The following is a 16855-nucleotide window of genomic DNA, read 5'->3' on the forward strand; positions in this document are numbered from 1 at the left end:
AAAGTCTACGTAACAGATGAACAGGCAGAGAAATAGCAATGGAAACAAACTTGAGAGTTAAACCTAAAGCATGTGGTGACCAATCAGGTATGAAAATGAAAAACAAGGGTCAAAGGTGATTGCGTCAGAGAAAAATGAATGCTTCGCCCACCGAGTAAAATAAAGGATGTAAGACACTCTGAGTTGGTTCATAATGCACTGTATCTGATCTAACACACAGGTAAAAAAGAAAGAAAGAGAAATGGTAAATAAAGGGGAGGTTTAAAATCTAGACACTCTCTCCCCTCGAAGCCTTTCCACAAGAACATTATGTTCTTGGCCAAGCAAGCAGCATGGTTCCCAAGCATGTAGGAAGCCTGGAGTCCATCCCAGGCAGCTCTCACATTTTCTTTTACTTTTCAAACCCACAAAAATTACACTTTCTATTTGATTTTACTCTAACAGTTCTAAAATCACATTGGGTTAAAATATTACAAAAACAAAAACTTATCATTTATCCCCAGCAAAATAATATGTCCACACTCTCTTTTAAATAATGCATAATTCCCTTTAGAAATCAAAAGAAAATCAAGTAAGATCCAAATGAATTCAGCAAGCTAGTAGGAAGGTACAGTCAAAACAAAGCCTTGTGTGTATGCGTAAAGAGGCCTAGCTTGAGACTCACAATTCCATGTCAAATACCAACCTCTCCATCACTATCAGATATCACTATGAGTAAGTCCTCAAGTCTACGCTTCTTCTTTATACTGACAGAACTGCTTGTTTCCAGATCCTTCTTCTCCAAGTTCTGGCCTTCAGAGGCTTCTTTAATTTTTTTCTTTCTTCGTGGCATCCTTTTACCTAAAATGCAAATTCAATATTTACTCAAAAAATAAGTTTCTAATCTAGAGATTATTCAATTTAGTCATATAAGAGCAAATAACAGTCATTTAAGGGAAATAAATCTAGACTTTAGAACTTTTCTATTATTCATTAAAATTTTTACTTTTTTGTATAATGGAATATATACATTTATGTATACACATTTCTATATAGGTTATGGACATATGTTAAGTCTGTACATATATACACACAGAAAACACTATTGAAATTTCTTTTTTTTTTTTTTTAAAGATTTATTTATTTATTATATGTAAGTACACTATAGCTGTCTTCAGACACTCTAGAAGAGGGTGTCAGATCTCGTTATGGGTGGTTGTGAGCCACCATGTGGTTGCTGGGATTTGAACTCCGGACCTTCGGAAGAGCAGTCAGGTGCTCTTACCCACTGAGCCATCTCACCAGCCCTTGAAATTTCAATAGCATTAAAAACAATTTATCTTGGTTCCTTATATATTAATTTACACAAGTAGTTTCCTCAAGTATTCAGTAACAGTTTACCTAAAAGATCTTTTTAAAAAAAATACTAATACTCTTAGTAAGGTGCAGTGGATCCCAGCACATCAGGAAACAGAGGCAGAAAGATCACAAGGTAGAAACCAACCTAGCCATTATAACTACTTTAGCCATTATAACTACTGTGTCCAAATTTGAGTAACAAAAACAAAAACCTCAATGCCTCAATCCGTTAAGGAATCTCCCCCAAAATCTTATAGTTAATGTTTATTTATTTGTGTAATAATTTAGATCGTAGATTTGTGGTGATTTGAATGAAAATGGCTCCCAGAGGCCCACTATTAGGAGGTGTGGCCTTGTTGGAGTAGGTGTGGCCTACTTATAAACATTTGATTGGGGCTGGCTTACAGATTCAGAAGTTTAGCCCATTCTCATCATGGCCAGAAGCATGGCAGCATCCAGGCAGACAAGGTTCTGGAATAGGAGCTGAGAGCTCTACATCCAGATCAGCAGGCAACAGGGACAGAGTGCTACTGACCCTGGCTTGAGCATCTGAAACCTCAAGTCCTGCCCCTGTGGCACGCACTTCCTCCAGAATGCAGTGTTAGTATTTTTAAAAGAAGAGCTTTATATGTTTGGTTCTCAGGTGTAGGCCTTTGGTTCATTTCATGAATCGTCTGAGTATATGTGTGGCAAGGACTTAATATAATTGAATTTATTAAATGTGTACTTCCAGTTGTCTTAGTAGCATTGCTCTTAACCAATGAGCCACCTCGCCAGCCCCTATGTGGCCTTCTTGAGGAAGTAAACAAGTTGATCCTAAATGAAGAGCCCCCAAAAAATAAAACAGTATTGACCAATAAAGGAACAAACGTGAAAATTCAAATACTCCAATTTCAAAACACAGAAGAAAGAACAGTTAACAAAACATCATGGCCCTGATACAGATAGATACACAGACCAATGAAACATAACAAAGACTTAAAAACACTGTCTATCTTGTCAAATAGTTATATAGCAGTGTTAATATAATAACTTTTTTATATAATAATATTTTCAGTGAAAAAGGCCTTTTCAAAAAAATGGTACCAAGACAACTGGAAATACACATTTAATAAATTCAATTATAGCCGGGCGTGGTGACGCACGCCTTTAATCCCAGCACTTGAGAGGCAGAGGCAGGCGGATTTGTGGGTTTGAGGCCAGCCTGGTCTACAAAGTGAGTTCCAAGACAGCCAAGGCTACACAGAGAAACCCTATCTCGAAAAACCAAAAAAAAAAAAAAAAAATTAACTTTTTTAAGTCCTTGCCACACATATACACAAAAGATTCATGAAATGAACCAAAGGCCTAAACCTAAGAACAAAACATATAAAGCTCTTTAAAGCATAAACATCAGCATAAGCATAAATTCTTCTCACCTAGGATAATAAGCAATGGTATGTTAAATATGAAATATCAAAGCACAAGCTATAAGGAAATAGAAAGAGTATATATAAATTAAAACTTTTGTGCTCCAAACCATAAAATGAAGTATAGCTTTAATGAAAAAGGTACATAAAATCTGTAATCTGAAAACAAAAAAACATTGTTCAAAGAAATTAAGATAGGTGGTCGGGGCTCGAGAGATGGCTTGGCTCACAGCCAGCTGTAAGACCAGCTTCAGGAGAACCAACACCACCTTCTGACCCCACAGGCACCAAGCACACAAGTGTTGCAAAGACATCTGCGCAGACAAGATACTTATACACATAAAACACAAACACATCTTAAAAACTAAACTACACAAACGTTGATAGAAGCATTATTTAACAGTACTCTGAAGTGGAAGCAATTCAAATGGCCACTAACTGATAAAATATGGTATATATTTTATGATTCACCATAAAAATAAAGCATTAATGATCTAAAGCTTGAAAACATCACAAGTGAAAGAAGCTACTTCTAAAGGACCACAAATACTTAAGTGTTTGATTCCACTAATATAAAATATCAACAGCAGTAAATCAAGAGTCTGCAAATAAATAATTATTTAGGACTGAGTTGGGGGAACTGGCAAAGTAGATAGTGATATGACTGAATGGGTGGAATTTTTCTTTAAGATAAATTTTACTGCTCTGAATTATGATAGCTACTTAATCCTGTGAATATACCAAAAAACATATAGCAGGTGACAAAAGGTAGATACACTGTATATGAATTATAGGGTAATAAAACTAAAATTAACTTCAAATGATCTAAATCAAAACACTGGTTACTAATAAAATTCACTGGGAAGTACAGAATGACACCTTCAGGGTTGCTGAAAATGTATTACTGCCATTTGGGTGGTTGTTACATATGTACCTTAAGTCACAGTTAACAATGGCTCCTTTTACTATATGTAATGATACCTTAAAAAACAATTTTAGCAGTAATATGTATTTCATTTTTTTTATCTCTCTCTTTTTTTTAAAGATTTATTTATTTATTATATGTAAGTACACTGTAGCTGTCTTCAGACACTCCAGAAGAGGGCGTCAGATCTTGTTACAGATGGTTGGGAGCCACCATGTGGTTGCTGGGATTTGAACTCCGGACCTTCGGAAGAGCAGTCGGGTGCTCTTACCTACTGAGCCATCTCACCAGCCCCCATGGGTCACAGTGCGTCCTGGAGGCAAACACCAAAACAGTTGTATAACTTTCATTTTTTAAAATCTTATTTTTTTTTTTTTAAAAGATTTATTATATGTAAGTACACTGTAGCTGTCTTCAGACACTCCAGAAGAGGGCGTCAGATCTTGTTATTACGGATGGTTATGAGCCACCATGTGGTTGCTGGGATTTGAACTCCGAACCTTCAGAAGAGCAGTCGGGTGCTCTTACCCACTGAGCCATCTCACCAGCCCGTAATATGTATTTCATGAGTGAATATTCCAAGTCATTCTAAGAAATCTGAAAAGCATGTCGTTATTATGAGGAAACAAGTTCAGGAAAGTCACTACCCAAACAAGTAAAGCACTGCCATTTTTTACTGCTAATCCCAAAACCTAACTCCAATATTTCTGCACAGCTCTAGCTGTTCTGGAACTCACTATGTAGATAGAACACACTGGCCTTGAACTCACAGAGCCTGCCTCTCTGCCTTCCAAGGGTGGTGATTAAAGGTGTGCACAACCATGCCTGGCTCCATTGCCTTTATAACACCTCTAACAAGAATCTCTACTTAACACATGGTATGTGCACATAAATATTTGCTGGATGAATCAGCAGCATAAAGTAGATATTTAAATTATTAAATGTTTTATTAAAACGGCTGGGGTATAGCTCAGTAGTAGAACATGTTATTATCATGTACAAGGCTTTGGTTTCCACCCTCAGCAGCTACATGAATAAATAAGTAAGCAGGCTACAGAAGGACAAGACCCGGGAGGATGTTAACTGAAGGCAGATACGGGCTGGGGGTAATGAAACACAGTGAAGGGCTAGAGATGTAGCTCAGTAGCTAGTCAACGGGCATGTGCAAGGTTCTAGGTTTGATTTAGCACCACCACAGCATCAAAAACAAAGAAGTAACTTCTAAAGCTAGAAGAGCATATGACGTAAAAGTAGAAATTAGTACAGAAGAAACCTGGAGAAATTAACTAGGACTCTAGGAAAATATCCTATATGAAGTGGCTTCTAACTTAAACATTTCCTATTCCTGTTGTATTATTTAAAACAGTATGCTAATAACAGCTATATCTTCAATACAAGTAATTTTTCTAAAATCTGTAATTTATGATACTTATAGCTGACATTTTCTTTATTTTTTATTATTATTAATTTTTTAAATTTATTTATTATATGTAAGCACACTGTAGCTGTCTTCAGACACACCAGAAGAGGGCGTCAGATCTCATTACAGATGGTTGTGAGCTACCATGTGGTTACTGGGATTTGAACTCAGGACTCCAGAAGAGGAGTCAGTGCTCTTAACCGCTGAGCGATCTCTCCAGCCCATTTTTTATTTTTAAGTGTGTGTGTGTGTGTGTGTGTGTGTGTGTGTATGTACACATACACAGGAGTGCAGGTACTAACAATTTTTTAAATTATTTTCAGAGGGCAATTTTCAGGCCAGGCAGAACTATATAGTGAGACTTTGTCTCAAAAACATAAAATAAAACTTATAAATGCACAAGGCTCTTGAGGTTGATCTCCAGCACAAAATAAGAAGTGAGAAAGCTTGATAGAATAATCTTCCTTTATCAATTGATTACAATTAAGAGTGATTTGTTTTCTGTAACTGAGTAAGAAAAATGCATACCTATGAAGTCTCTCTCTCTCTCTCTCTCTCTCTCTCACACACACACACACACACACATACATATATATCAACAGAATTCAGGGGAGATTATTCAGTGGGTAAATTCCAGCAGGTGGATAGTGAGTAGGGGGGATCCCCGAGGAAGCCAGCCAGATATATCAACAGACTCCAAGAGACCCTGCCCCAATTAAGATGGAGAGACATTTAAGAAGATTCCCAGACATCGGTGTGGTGGTGGAGGGTGGTATGTATGTATGTTTCACACCCACGTGTGCCCACATGTGTGCAAAAATAAAAGATTTCAAACGCACCCCGAGCAATAACTTATCACTGCCTGAATCAATTGACAAACTTGTAGGTTTCTCACACGCAATACTGAGGTTGTTTCTCTCAAGAACTCTAACGTGCCCTAACACATTAGGAACTTTAGTAAAAAGAAGTAGTTGGCGGGCTGGTGAGATGGCTCAGTGGATAAGAGCACCCGACTGCTCTTCCTGAAGGTCCGGAGTTCAAATCCCAGCAACCACATGGTGGCTCATAACCATCCGTAACAAGATCTGACGCCCTCTTCTGGAGTGTCTGAAGACAGCTACAGTGTAATTACATATAATAAATAAANAAATCTTAAAAAAAAAAAAAAAAGTAGTTGGCAAGTGGCTATGCTGGGAAACGACGCTCGATGCGTCTGACTCCACAAGCAGACTTTCTTTGACTGTGCTACAAAGCACTGTCTCTCCTAACAAACCCGACAACACCCTAACCATTGGGCTCACTTTTTCCGCAGCGTTGCCCGCACATCGTACGAGTACTACAAGCAAGAAGCCTGGAGCGAAGTGGTCCAGATTCACACCCAGCTCCATCTCTGAGGGGCCCCAACGCTCTGGTCTCACAGGTTTCTGACACACCGCCTGTCATCAGCCACGAGAGAAACGAACTAGGCTCGACTGACGACGTTAAGTGTTAAATGATAGATTTCCAGGGGAAAATCTTTCTCGGGAGACTGAGGCAGGAGGATGACGAGTTCTATAGAAGCCATCTTGGGTACCCTGTGAGTTCAAAGCCAGCCAGGGCTACACAGAGAGACCCGGGTGGTAGCGGTGTCTCGGGCGGGAGCAGAACTAGGGAAGCCACCAACTACCACAAGACGAGCAAAGTAACGGGGGCAGGCGGCGGGCCTAGTGGCGGTCCTCGGAGGGTCCGTTAGCCGGGCGGCCGACGAAGCTACCAGGAAGCTCGGAGAGCAAGAGAGGGCGCCCGGGACGACGATGGCCGCCGGCAGAGGGAGGGGGACGCCGAGGGGCGCGAGCGCCGGGGCCGCCGGGCAGCAGCGAGAGCGACCCGGCCGGCATCGGCTCCCGCCCGGCCGAGAGGCCTAGTCGCTGCGAGGCGCGCCTCGGGCGCAGCGGCAGCCGCCCGGCAGGCAGCGGGAAGCAGGCGGCCCCCGACGGCCGCCGAGCGCCGAGGCGACGCGTACTCACCGCGGAGCTGCCAGCGCCGCCCGGCGCCTCCTGAACGCTGGGGGTCGCGAGCGGCCGCAACTCTTTAGAAAGTGGAGAGCGCGCGCCGCGGCGCCAGGCGGGGCGGGGCGGGGCGGGGCGGGGAGAGGGGCGGGGCGAGGGGCGGGGCGCGCAGGCGCAGAGCCCTGTGGGTCCCGCTGTAAGCTCACACAGTCCCTGTGTCCCTGAGTGTTGTTTAGAGTGAGGACTGGGGAAAACCAAGGAAAGCCAATAGGGTCCCCAGATAGCCCTTCGAAATAAGCTCTGCTACATCAAGCTTCCTCTGGTTACTTTATTTGCATGAATCCGAAATTACGTTCAAATTAAATGTTCACACGACTACTTAGAAACTCTCGGATGGTATAATGTTAATTAATGTCTGATCGGCTCAGCAGAATTTAAGCATCCTAAAACACAACTTAAAAATACTGAATAGGGGGCTGGAGAGATGGCTCAGCGGTTAAGAGCACTGACTGATCTTCTGAAGGTCCTGAGTTCAAATCCCAGCAACCACATGGTGGCTCACAACCATCCATAATGAGATCTGACCCCCCTCTTCTGGGGTTTCTGAAGACAGCTACAGTGTACTTACATATAATAAGTTAAAAAAAAAAAAATACCGAATCTTGCTTTCTGCTAAGGAGAGATTACAAAAGTGGAGGGCGGGTACGAGAGGAGGAGGAGATGAGTGGGACTGGGGGGTGCATGATGTGAAATCCACAAAGAACAAGTAAAAAAAAAAGAAATATATATATATTGAAACTTATACAAGTTTCAGGCCATTTCCTTGAAATATATGTTCCAGAAAGCCTATTTCCTTGAGGAGGAAAAAAAAAAAGGCAACAACAGAAATGTCAAAGATGAATAAAATATGAAATAGTTCTACAATAAAATTAATAAAATTCAACAAATAAACGTTTGATAACACCTAAAAAATCTTGTGGAAAGGGCTGGAGAGAGCAGCTGTTAAGAGCACTGACTGCAAACAAAAGGAAAAAAAAAAAGAGCACTGACTGCTCTTCCAGAGGTCCTGAGTTCAAATACTAGCAACCACATGGTAATCCCAGTAACCATCTGTAATGGGATCCAAGGCCCTCACTACAGTGTACTCATATACATAAAAATAAATAAATAGATAAATAAATAAATAAATAAAACACCTTACTAAAGCCAGGACTTTAATCTCAGAACTCAGAAGGCATTGGTAGGTGGGTTTCCCCACCTCTCCCAAAAAGGGAGTGGTGGTGGTGGTGGTGATGGTGGTGGGTAGTCTCGCTGAAATTATAGCAAGCCAACAAATGTGAACACTCTTAAATGCTTTTCATAAACTTACAAAAAATAGTTCATAGCTTGTGGGAAACAGGACTATTAAAAGCATAGGTTAATGGACCAGATAATAGATGGATACATCATGGTAATGATACAGCAATGGGGGGAGGAGACAAGTAGGAAGGGGAATAAATAGGACCTCAGCTAGAGGTCAAGACCAGGACTAAAGACACATGCCACAACTTTGACTCTGGCCAGAGCTGCCCAGCAAGTAATAAGCCAAGCAAGGCTGCATTCCACTTGGCAGCCCCGCTCCTTTATCTGTATGTACCTGCCACATGTTCCTCCCCAACACACCCTGCAATCTCAAAACCTCCACCCGAGCCAGCGTCGGGCTGTGCACAGGCCTATCTCTGAGCAGTTTTGATTTAAGTGTGTGCCCAATGTATTCAGATAGAAAAAACAGGAAGGCCAATCTGGTCTGAACTGGTTTTTGGATGATGTGAGGCAGAGCAAACTATCAAGAGAACTTTCCGCTAGAATCCCCTATTATCCTATGCATAGTTGTGTGTGCAAACTAGATGCAGATACCTTCTGGGAAGAAACATGGGCACTGGGAAAAGTCAATGCAGGGACTAATCTACCAGTCACAGCAGACAACCACCAACTACAGACCATAGTAATCAGCTCCACTGTCCTCCAGACCCAAGAAGGACAGACTCCAGAGTGCATCTGATCCTTGAGTGCCCTCACTCAGGGGACCTACTGTCAGTTGTAACCATGTATTCCTCTATAAAATGTATTATTGCTTGGCTTCAAATAAAGTTATCTTGTTTCTTTTGCAAATCAGCTTGTGCCCTTACTGGTTGAGTGAGAAATCTCTCTCTCCCACAGGCTCACACTTGGTCCCTAGCTGGTTTGTTTGGTTTTATTTATTTATTTGTTTGTTTGTTTGTTTGTTTGAGACTGGGTCTCTGTGTAGCCTTGGCTGTCCTGGAACTCAGAAATCCACCTGCCTCTGCCTCGAACTCAGAAATCTGCTTGCCTCTGCCTCCCAAGTGCTGGGATTAAAGGCATGTGCCACCACGCCCGGCCTCCCTAGCTGGTTTTGCTGTTGGGAGAAGTAGTGGAAGCTTTAGTGGGTAGAGCCTCTCGGCAGGAAGTATAGCACTCAGGGTGGGTTTTGAGAGTTTAGAGCCTTGCCCCACTCCAGTTCTTACTCTGCTTCTGCAAGCTGTTGTGAGTTATGACATCTAAGTGATGTCTGATCTGGGGGGCCACCTGCTGCCGTGCCTCCTTCCCACTATGAACTCTCGCTCTGGAACTGTAAGCCAAATTCAATGCTTCTTTTTGTATCATTCTTAGTCATGGCACCTCCTTCTTCAGTTCTTTGGATAAGAGGCCTTGCCCGTGCCCATGCAACCCCAACTGCTAGTGACAGTGAGAGTCCCGGGGATCAAACACTGGATGTCAGGCTTGGTGCCAAGCACCTTTACAGGCTGAGCCCTAGAGCCCTTTTCTGCTGTTATGAGTCAGTTTGTGTATCTCAGGTTGGCCTTGAACTCCTGACCTTCCAACTCTATGTGCCAAGCTGTGGGGTGACTGGCCTATCCCACCAGCTCAGTCAGTTGTTTCTAGTTTCTTCCTCTGAGATGTCTTTAGGAAGACAAGCACAATCACTATAGCAACTTTGGCTTCTTGGATTATTTGGAAATTACCCAACTCTGAGTGAGCAGTAAAAGCAAACTAGCCCCTGGGTCAGGGGCTTCTGTCACTCCAATGTCACCTCAATTTTCTGCCTTTTCGCAGTGCCTCAAAGTGATACCTAAAGCTAGGCATGGCAGTACACATCTTTAGTCTTAGTCTCAGTACTTGGGAGGCAGAAGCAGGTGGATTTTTATGAGTTCAAGGCCAGTTGTATCTACATAGTAAGTCCCAGGACAGCCAGGACGACATAGGTCCCCTCTCAAAAATATAACAATAATAATAATAACATTAACAATAACAATAATAATAATATAACTAATATTACAGCAATATAAGACAGCAGTGCCCTATTTTACCCCGTCATCGTGTAAAACAGTGTTTTGTTTTGTTTCCTACCATGTAAAATGGACCGAGATTCCATTTTAAAATGGAATCTCGGTCCATTTTACAAGCAGCTTGAGACTCTATATTGAGGGCAGAAGTTAAGTGTATTCCTCAGTGGACCCAAACTCCTATGTGCTTGGCACCACTCATCAGCACAGATTGATAAACGACTTATTCCTGAGAGCAGGAGATACTACCTCATAAACTTATTGGGAATGAATTGAGAACAAGCGCAAAAACTCATCAGACACTGCAGACCAAGGAGAAGATCTAACTCTCTCATCCAGACCCCAGAAAGTGAAGATGGTCCCCACAGTGGCCTCAAATACATCATGACCATCCTCCTGCCTCAGCCTCCAGAGTGATGTAATTACAGGCAGGCACCACATCCTACCTCATTATTGTTTGGGTTTTTGTTTGTTTTGTGGGTGTGTTTTGTTTCCTTGAGAGATGATCTATTATTGGTTTGTCTTGAACTCCTTCCTGGTCATCTTGTGTCCTCCAGAGTACTTTGACCACAGCCTTAACTATCTTTTTTTTTTTTTTTCGAACATTGTTTCTTTTCTCAAATGTGCATTTCTCTAACCTTAGTCTCGCAAATTTTGGAATAGCAAGTATGAACCACCGTGCTCGGCTATTAATAAGCGCTTCTTAGACAGAGTCTCAGTTAGCCCAGGCTGGCCTCGAGCTCCTAATCTTATATCCTCCACCTCCCGTGTAATGAGATGAAGAGCTTGTACCATTATGTCTGCTTTAATAAACTAAGTAAAACACTTCTAGAATCTGGGTCTTAGGTTCTCTTCCAAAGAAATGGGAGACATTTTTCCACATATAACAAAAGGAAATGACAAGTGTGCACCAGTGGCTCACCGCGAGCAAAGATGAGAGCCCTGAGCTAAGAACTGATCAACGTACACCGTTTTATTTTCCAATTCACTGTACTCCTAAGGCGCCAGAGGAACCAAAACAAAATGAGCCTCAGGGCCCCGCCTCCGCAGGGCCCCGCCCCTCAGGGCGCGCCCCCCCTCAGGGCTCCGCCCCAGCGGGACTCTGCAGAGTCCAAACTTCGCGAGAGTTGCTGGCCGGGTCAAATCTCCGCCCACCCACGGCTCGTGGTAGCGGGCCGCATGCGCAGCTCCTCAACGGCGCCGCTTGCCGAAAAGATGGAGTGTCCTGCGCCTGATGCTGTGGATGCTGCGGACCCTGGAGGAGCCGGACCGTACAAGAGCTCCGAGGAGCCGGAGGGTCGGGAACCGGACGGAGTGCGCTTCGACCGCGAGAGGGCGCGTCGCCTGTGGGAAGCTGTGTCCGGTGCGCAGCCGGCGGGGAGGGAGGAAGGTGAGTCGGGGGCTCCGGGGTGAGGCGGGATGGGGTGGCCTGCCTTCTGTCACTCCCCTGGCTCCGGCCAGCCTCTGCACGACGTTCCAGAGCTGCGGGACCTCGTAACTCGCTACCCTGCGGAATTTGTCCGTGCTCCTTTCGAAGACGTTCACTATCGCACAGTTTCCCCCGATTTCTAGGTCTTGTCCTCTTGGAGAGCGACAGGACTTTCCCAGCCTGCTTCCGTCCCTGTCTGTCCTTAATTCCACAACTCCACATTGCTTCTCTTTCCTCTCAAAGCCCTACTGTTCTGACAGATCCGAATAGCTTTATTTAATTTACTTCATTATTATTATTATTACATTTATTTTGCGACGCCTCTCACTGCTCAACTCGTAGTGGACCTCCTGCCCTCAGCCTCCCGAGTGAGAGGGAGGACCAGTGTGAGCTCTGGAAGGTCTTCTTGAATCCCAGCTTCTTCCTGGGCTTGAGGACTGCGTCCTGGTTTGCCATGTTTCTTCCTTGGTAGACTTGGCTGGCCTTGAACTTGCATGCGTCTCCTCCCTGCCTCAGCCTCCTCAGCGTGGGCATCCCTGGCTTGCACCACTATGTCCTTCAAAACCGTATTTCTGTGTCTGTTGCCAACAGCTTATTCCACCGAGAAGGCCCAGGAGGCGGGGAGGCTTACCTAGGTATTCATCTTGCCTCTGACTGCTTCATCTCACACTTGACGGTCCCCACACTGGAGAACAGTGTATACTAACTCGGGGTGCACTTCTGGGCAGAAACTTACCAGATGGTTCCGTTTGACCCAAAACTGGGTGGGTAACAAGGACGCTAGAGGGGTGCAGGGCGAGCTGGCCTCTTTCTCTTTCCAGAGTCCCTTCAAGAGCTAGCTACTTAATACTAACCCCAATGTCCGAGACCTGTATGTGGGTTTCTGTGCTAACCTGTCAGGTCTCTGCAGAGAAGGCTTTTTCTCCTGGTTATTTTGCTTGCTGAGCAGACTAATCTTGGGAAGTTTAATGGGTTTGTGAGCTGCTTGCCCTGGATAAAATTGGAATTTTTGGTTTTTTTACCATATTCAAGGGAGATATACTTAAATTTTTTAATGTTTCTATTTTATGTGATGAGTGTTTTGCTTGCATGTATATGTGTATGAATGACAGGTACCCAAGGATATCAGAAGAAGGTATCACATCCCCCAAAATTCGAATTACCATTATAAGCTACTATGTGGGTGTTGAGAACCGAACCCCTGGTTCTCTACAAAAGCAATAAATGCTCTTAACCAAGGAACCATCTCTCTGACCCCAAGATACATTGAATTTAAGTGTATACATCTCCAAGCCGGGCGACATTTTTTTTTTTTTTTTTTTGAGCCAGTTGTAGCACATACATGTCATTTTCAGCACTTAAGTGGTAGAAACAGGATCAGGAGTTCAAGCCAGCTTCAGCTATATACCGAGTTTGAACCAGGCAGTGCTGGTGCATGCATTTAATCCCAGCACTTGGGTGAGTCTCTTAGTTCAAGGGCAGCCTGGTCTACAGAGACGGTTGCAGAACAGCCAGGACTACACAGAGAAACTCTGTCTCAGGGAGGGAAAAAAAAAGTTTGAGAGTAGCATGGGATATGCAAGACTCTTGCCTCAAAAAATTTGTAGTACAAAGCTTGTCTCCTTGACCCAGGCCTTTCATGAATCTGACATTCCCAGGGCCAGCTGGACCTCAGAGCCTTAGGGATGAAGATGATGCTGTTTTTACTCTGATGTAGCTTGCAGTGCGTCCTGGAGGCAAACACCAAAACAGTTGTATAACTTTCATTTTTTAAAATCTTATTTTTAATGATGGTTTTTAAATGCTTTAACCTCCCTTGTAGCCCACCACCCACCAAAGGTAATGGAAAAGAAAGGATACAGGGGAAGTGAACAGGTTTAGAAAGTTTCTTTGGAGCAACTCCTTGTCTGTGTTAGCTGGAACTCAGCAGTTCAGTTCACAGGTTAGCAGGCAACAGCAGCTCAATCCACTTGCAAACACCTCACGGATACACCAGCTGTCCAGTTCGGTAGAGTCGGGTTAGCAACTGTGGTGACACGACCTAGCAGAGACAGCCAGGCATCAGCCTTGGCTCAAGTCAGCAGGAGGGACAACAGGAATACCAGGAGAAGTTCCCAGCTATGCCTCTTTCAGGGAAGCGAAGATCAGTGAAGACAAGAGACCCACAAACATTGCAGCTAGCTGTACCAGCAAGCCAAGCTCTGTCTCCATCACTCGATGGAGTCCCATTTATACCCTCCAAACATCATGTGTCCTCCACATGCCTTGCCCCAGCACGTGCATCCAAACAGCCACTCTAAGGAGTCCTGACAGATGCAGCTCAACTATACAGTGTAAGGCGGACCAATACATGTGAGTCATTAGCAAAGAATCCCTCACCATGTGTCCTTTCACGTGCTTGCTTTAGCAGAACACCCTGTCTCCTGTGTCTGCTTCAGTGAGAACACTTGTTCCTTCATGAGTCTGCCTTAGGCTTTCACCTGTGTCCACTTCAGGAAAACACTCCTTCACATGTTTGCCCCAGCAAAACACTGTGCAACACAACTGACTCCAAAGAACCCTTAAGTTCCCACTTCACAGTTATCATATAATGTAAGGGGAGAAGGGAAGAGGGATGCCTCAGAATTGGAGATGCAGCAAAGGGAAGTGGCCTTGGGGAAGTGTACCCTGGACCTTAAAGCAGAGAACACAGCAGCTGCCTACATATGTAGGAGCATAATAATTAGTGCCCAGTTTGTGTCCCTGTTGAAAGTTCTCCAGTCACACCTAGATACCTCCAGCACTTACATTCTAATTATATGTATGTGTGTGCCCATGTCCGTACATACAGATGTATTAGATCCCTTGGAACTGGAATTATAGGCAGTTGTGAACCAACATGGGAGCTGTGAACCAAACTCGGGTCCTCTGGAAGAGCAAACAGTACATATTCTTATTGGCTAGTCATCTCTGCGCCCCAACTCAGTGACTTTTTTCCTTAAGATTTATTTATGTATGTGAGTACACTGTAGCTGTACAGACGGTTGTGAGCCACCATGTGGTTTTTGGGGATTGGATCTTTAGGACTCTGCTCACTCTGGTCAACTCCACTCTCTCAGTCCCTGCTCGCTCAGGCCCAACGATTCATTTATTATTATACATAAGTACACTGTAGCTGACTTCTGATGCACCAGAAGAGGGCATCAGATCTCATTATAGGTAGTTGTGAGCCACCATGTGGTTGCTGGGATTTGAACTCAGGACCTTCGGAAGAGCAGTCAGTAAGCCATCTCATCAGCCCCTGACTCTTTTTTTTTTTTTTTTTTAAGATTTNTTTNTTTATTATATGTAAGTACACTGTAGCTGTCTTCAGACACTCCAGAAGAGGGCGTCAGATCTTGTTACGGATGGTTATGAGCCACCATGTGGTTGCTGGGATTTGAACTCCGGACCTTCGGACCCTCGGAAGAGCAGTCGGGTGCTCTTACCCACTGAGCCATCTCACCAGCCCCTGACTTTTTTTCTTATGTGTATTTAGAGAGTATGTGGTCCACATTCTTACACATGGTATGTTTATGGAGGTCAGAGAACAACTTGCAAGAGTTGGTTTTTTCCTTTCCCAATGTGGATCCTAAGGATATTGCATTGGCTGACTTGGAACGCTCTGTGTAGACCAGGCTGTGGCCTCAAACTCACAGAATGCTGGGATTAAAGTCCTGCACCACTATGTCTGGCTATCTTCTTTGTGTATTACATTTATGTATAAGTGTGTGGGCATATGGGTGTCACAGCACTCATGTGGAGATTAGAAGACAGTTCTTTCCTTCTACAGTGTGGATCTCAAGGATTGAACTCAGCAGTTCAGATCAGCCTTGGCAGCAGGCACCCAACCCACTGAGCCATGTCACCAACTCTTGGGTGTGTTTTACAAACAGTGCCTTTTGAAACATAATTAGCTTCTAGTACATGAAAGAACATGCGGTGCTTGTTTTCTTTGCCTGTCTGTTCTGACTTAAAATAATACCCTGTAGTTCCATTCATTTTGCTGCAAATGACATATCCCACTGTCCTTTGTGTCTGTATAGTATTCTATTGGGTATCTGTACCGTGCTGTCTATAGTCTTTTTATTGCAGGAGCACTCTCCTTTGGTCAAGTGGGCTGCAGAAATCAAACTTGGAGTCCTGATTGGCAACAGGTGCCTATGTCCCCTGAGCCAAACCCTCCATCTCACTTCTGTGCTCATTCATGACTAACTTCATAGTTCAGATGGCCAGTTGAGCCACTTCAGACATGATCAGGCAGGGGTCTCAATGCTAGTTTAGTTCTTTTTTTGGTTTTTCGAGACAGGGTTTCTCTGTATAGCCCTAGCTGTCCTGGAACTCACTTTGTAGATCAGGCTGGCCTCGAACTCAGAAATCTGCCTGCCTCTGCCTCCCGAGTGCTGGGATTAAAGGCTTGGGCCACCACCACCCAGCACTTAGTTCATTTTTTAAGTTTATTTGTTTCCAACAACTCTTGGTATTTTGTATCAAAATAGTTGCACCTGGAGCTGGAAAGATGTCTCAGTAGGTAAGGGACCAGAATGTAGTTACCAACAACCACATCATGTGGCTCTCAACACAAAAATAGCAAAAACCAATCTTAAAAAGAAAACAGGTGCTCTGTGAGGTTCTAGTTCTCTGGCCCCAAATAGACCAGCAGAGAGAAAATACAAGTCAGGATGTCCACTCATAGGCTCAGAAACCTCACCTGTCAGTGGCAGTGGGGAAAAGCTTTGGAAGACCAGCCAACAGACTAAAGAACTCTCACAGCCAAATGATGGTGGCTAGAGTAAAGTCCCGCCAAAACAAAGTTTCAAATTCATGTAAAAGTTTAAGGTAAAGAATTAAGGTTTAGAGCTGGAGAGATGGCTCAGTGGTTAAGAGCACCGACTGCTCTTCCAAAGGTCCGGAGTTCAAATCCCAGCAACCACATGGTGGCTCATAACCATCCGTAACAAGATCTGATGCCCTCTTCTGGAGT

General features: G+C 43.8%; 2 protein-coding genes across 4 annotated transcripts in view; one reads left to right on the top strand and one right to left on the bottom strand.

Annotated features, from left to right (window-relative positions):
- Uimc1 (ubiquitin interaction motif containing 1) overlaps positions 1-7199 on the bottom strand; it is a 66819-nt gene extending 59620 nt beyond the window's left edge. For both annotated transcript variants that reach the window (XM_021215475.2, XM_021215474.2), the window contains exons 1-2: positions 7099-7199; positions 686-840 (exon numbers count right to left, since the gene is read on the bottom strand). In XM_021215475.2, the coding sequence (XP_021071134.1) occupies positions 686-832 (147 nt within the window). In that variant the 5' untranslated portion in view covers positions 833-840; positions 7099-7199. The remainder of the gene's footprint in view (positions 1-685; positions 841-7098) is intronic.
- A 4411-nt stretch (positions 7200-11610) lies between these two features.
- Znf346 (zinc finger protein 346) overlaps positions 11611-16855 on the top strand; it is a 27878-nt gene continuing 22633 nt past the window's right edge. Inside the window, exon 1 of one of the 2 annotated variants that reach the window (XM_021215526.1) lies at positions 11611-11814. In XM_021215526.1, coding sequence (XP_021071185.1) covers positions 11640-11814 — 175 coding nt within the window. In that variant the 5' untranslated portion in view covers positions 11611-11639. The remainder of the gene's footprint in view (positions 11815-16855) is intronic. The other variant, XM_029547594.1, reaches the window with a different exon arrangement.

The sequence above is a fragment of the Mus pahari genome, chromosome 16, assembly GCF_900095145.1.
Source record: "Mus pahari chromosome 16, PAHARI_EIJ_v1.1, whole genome shotgun sequence".
NCBI classification, from domain to species: domain Eukaryota; kingdom Metazoa; phylum Chordata; class Mammalia; order Rodentia; family Muridae; genus Mus; species Mus pahari.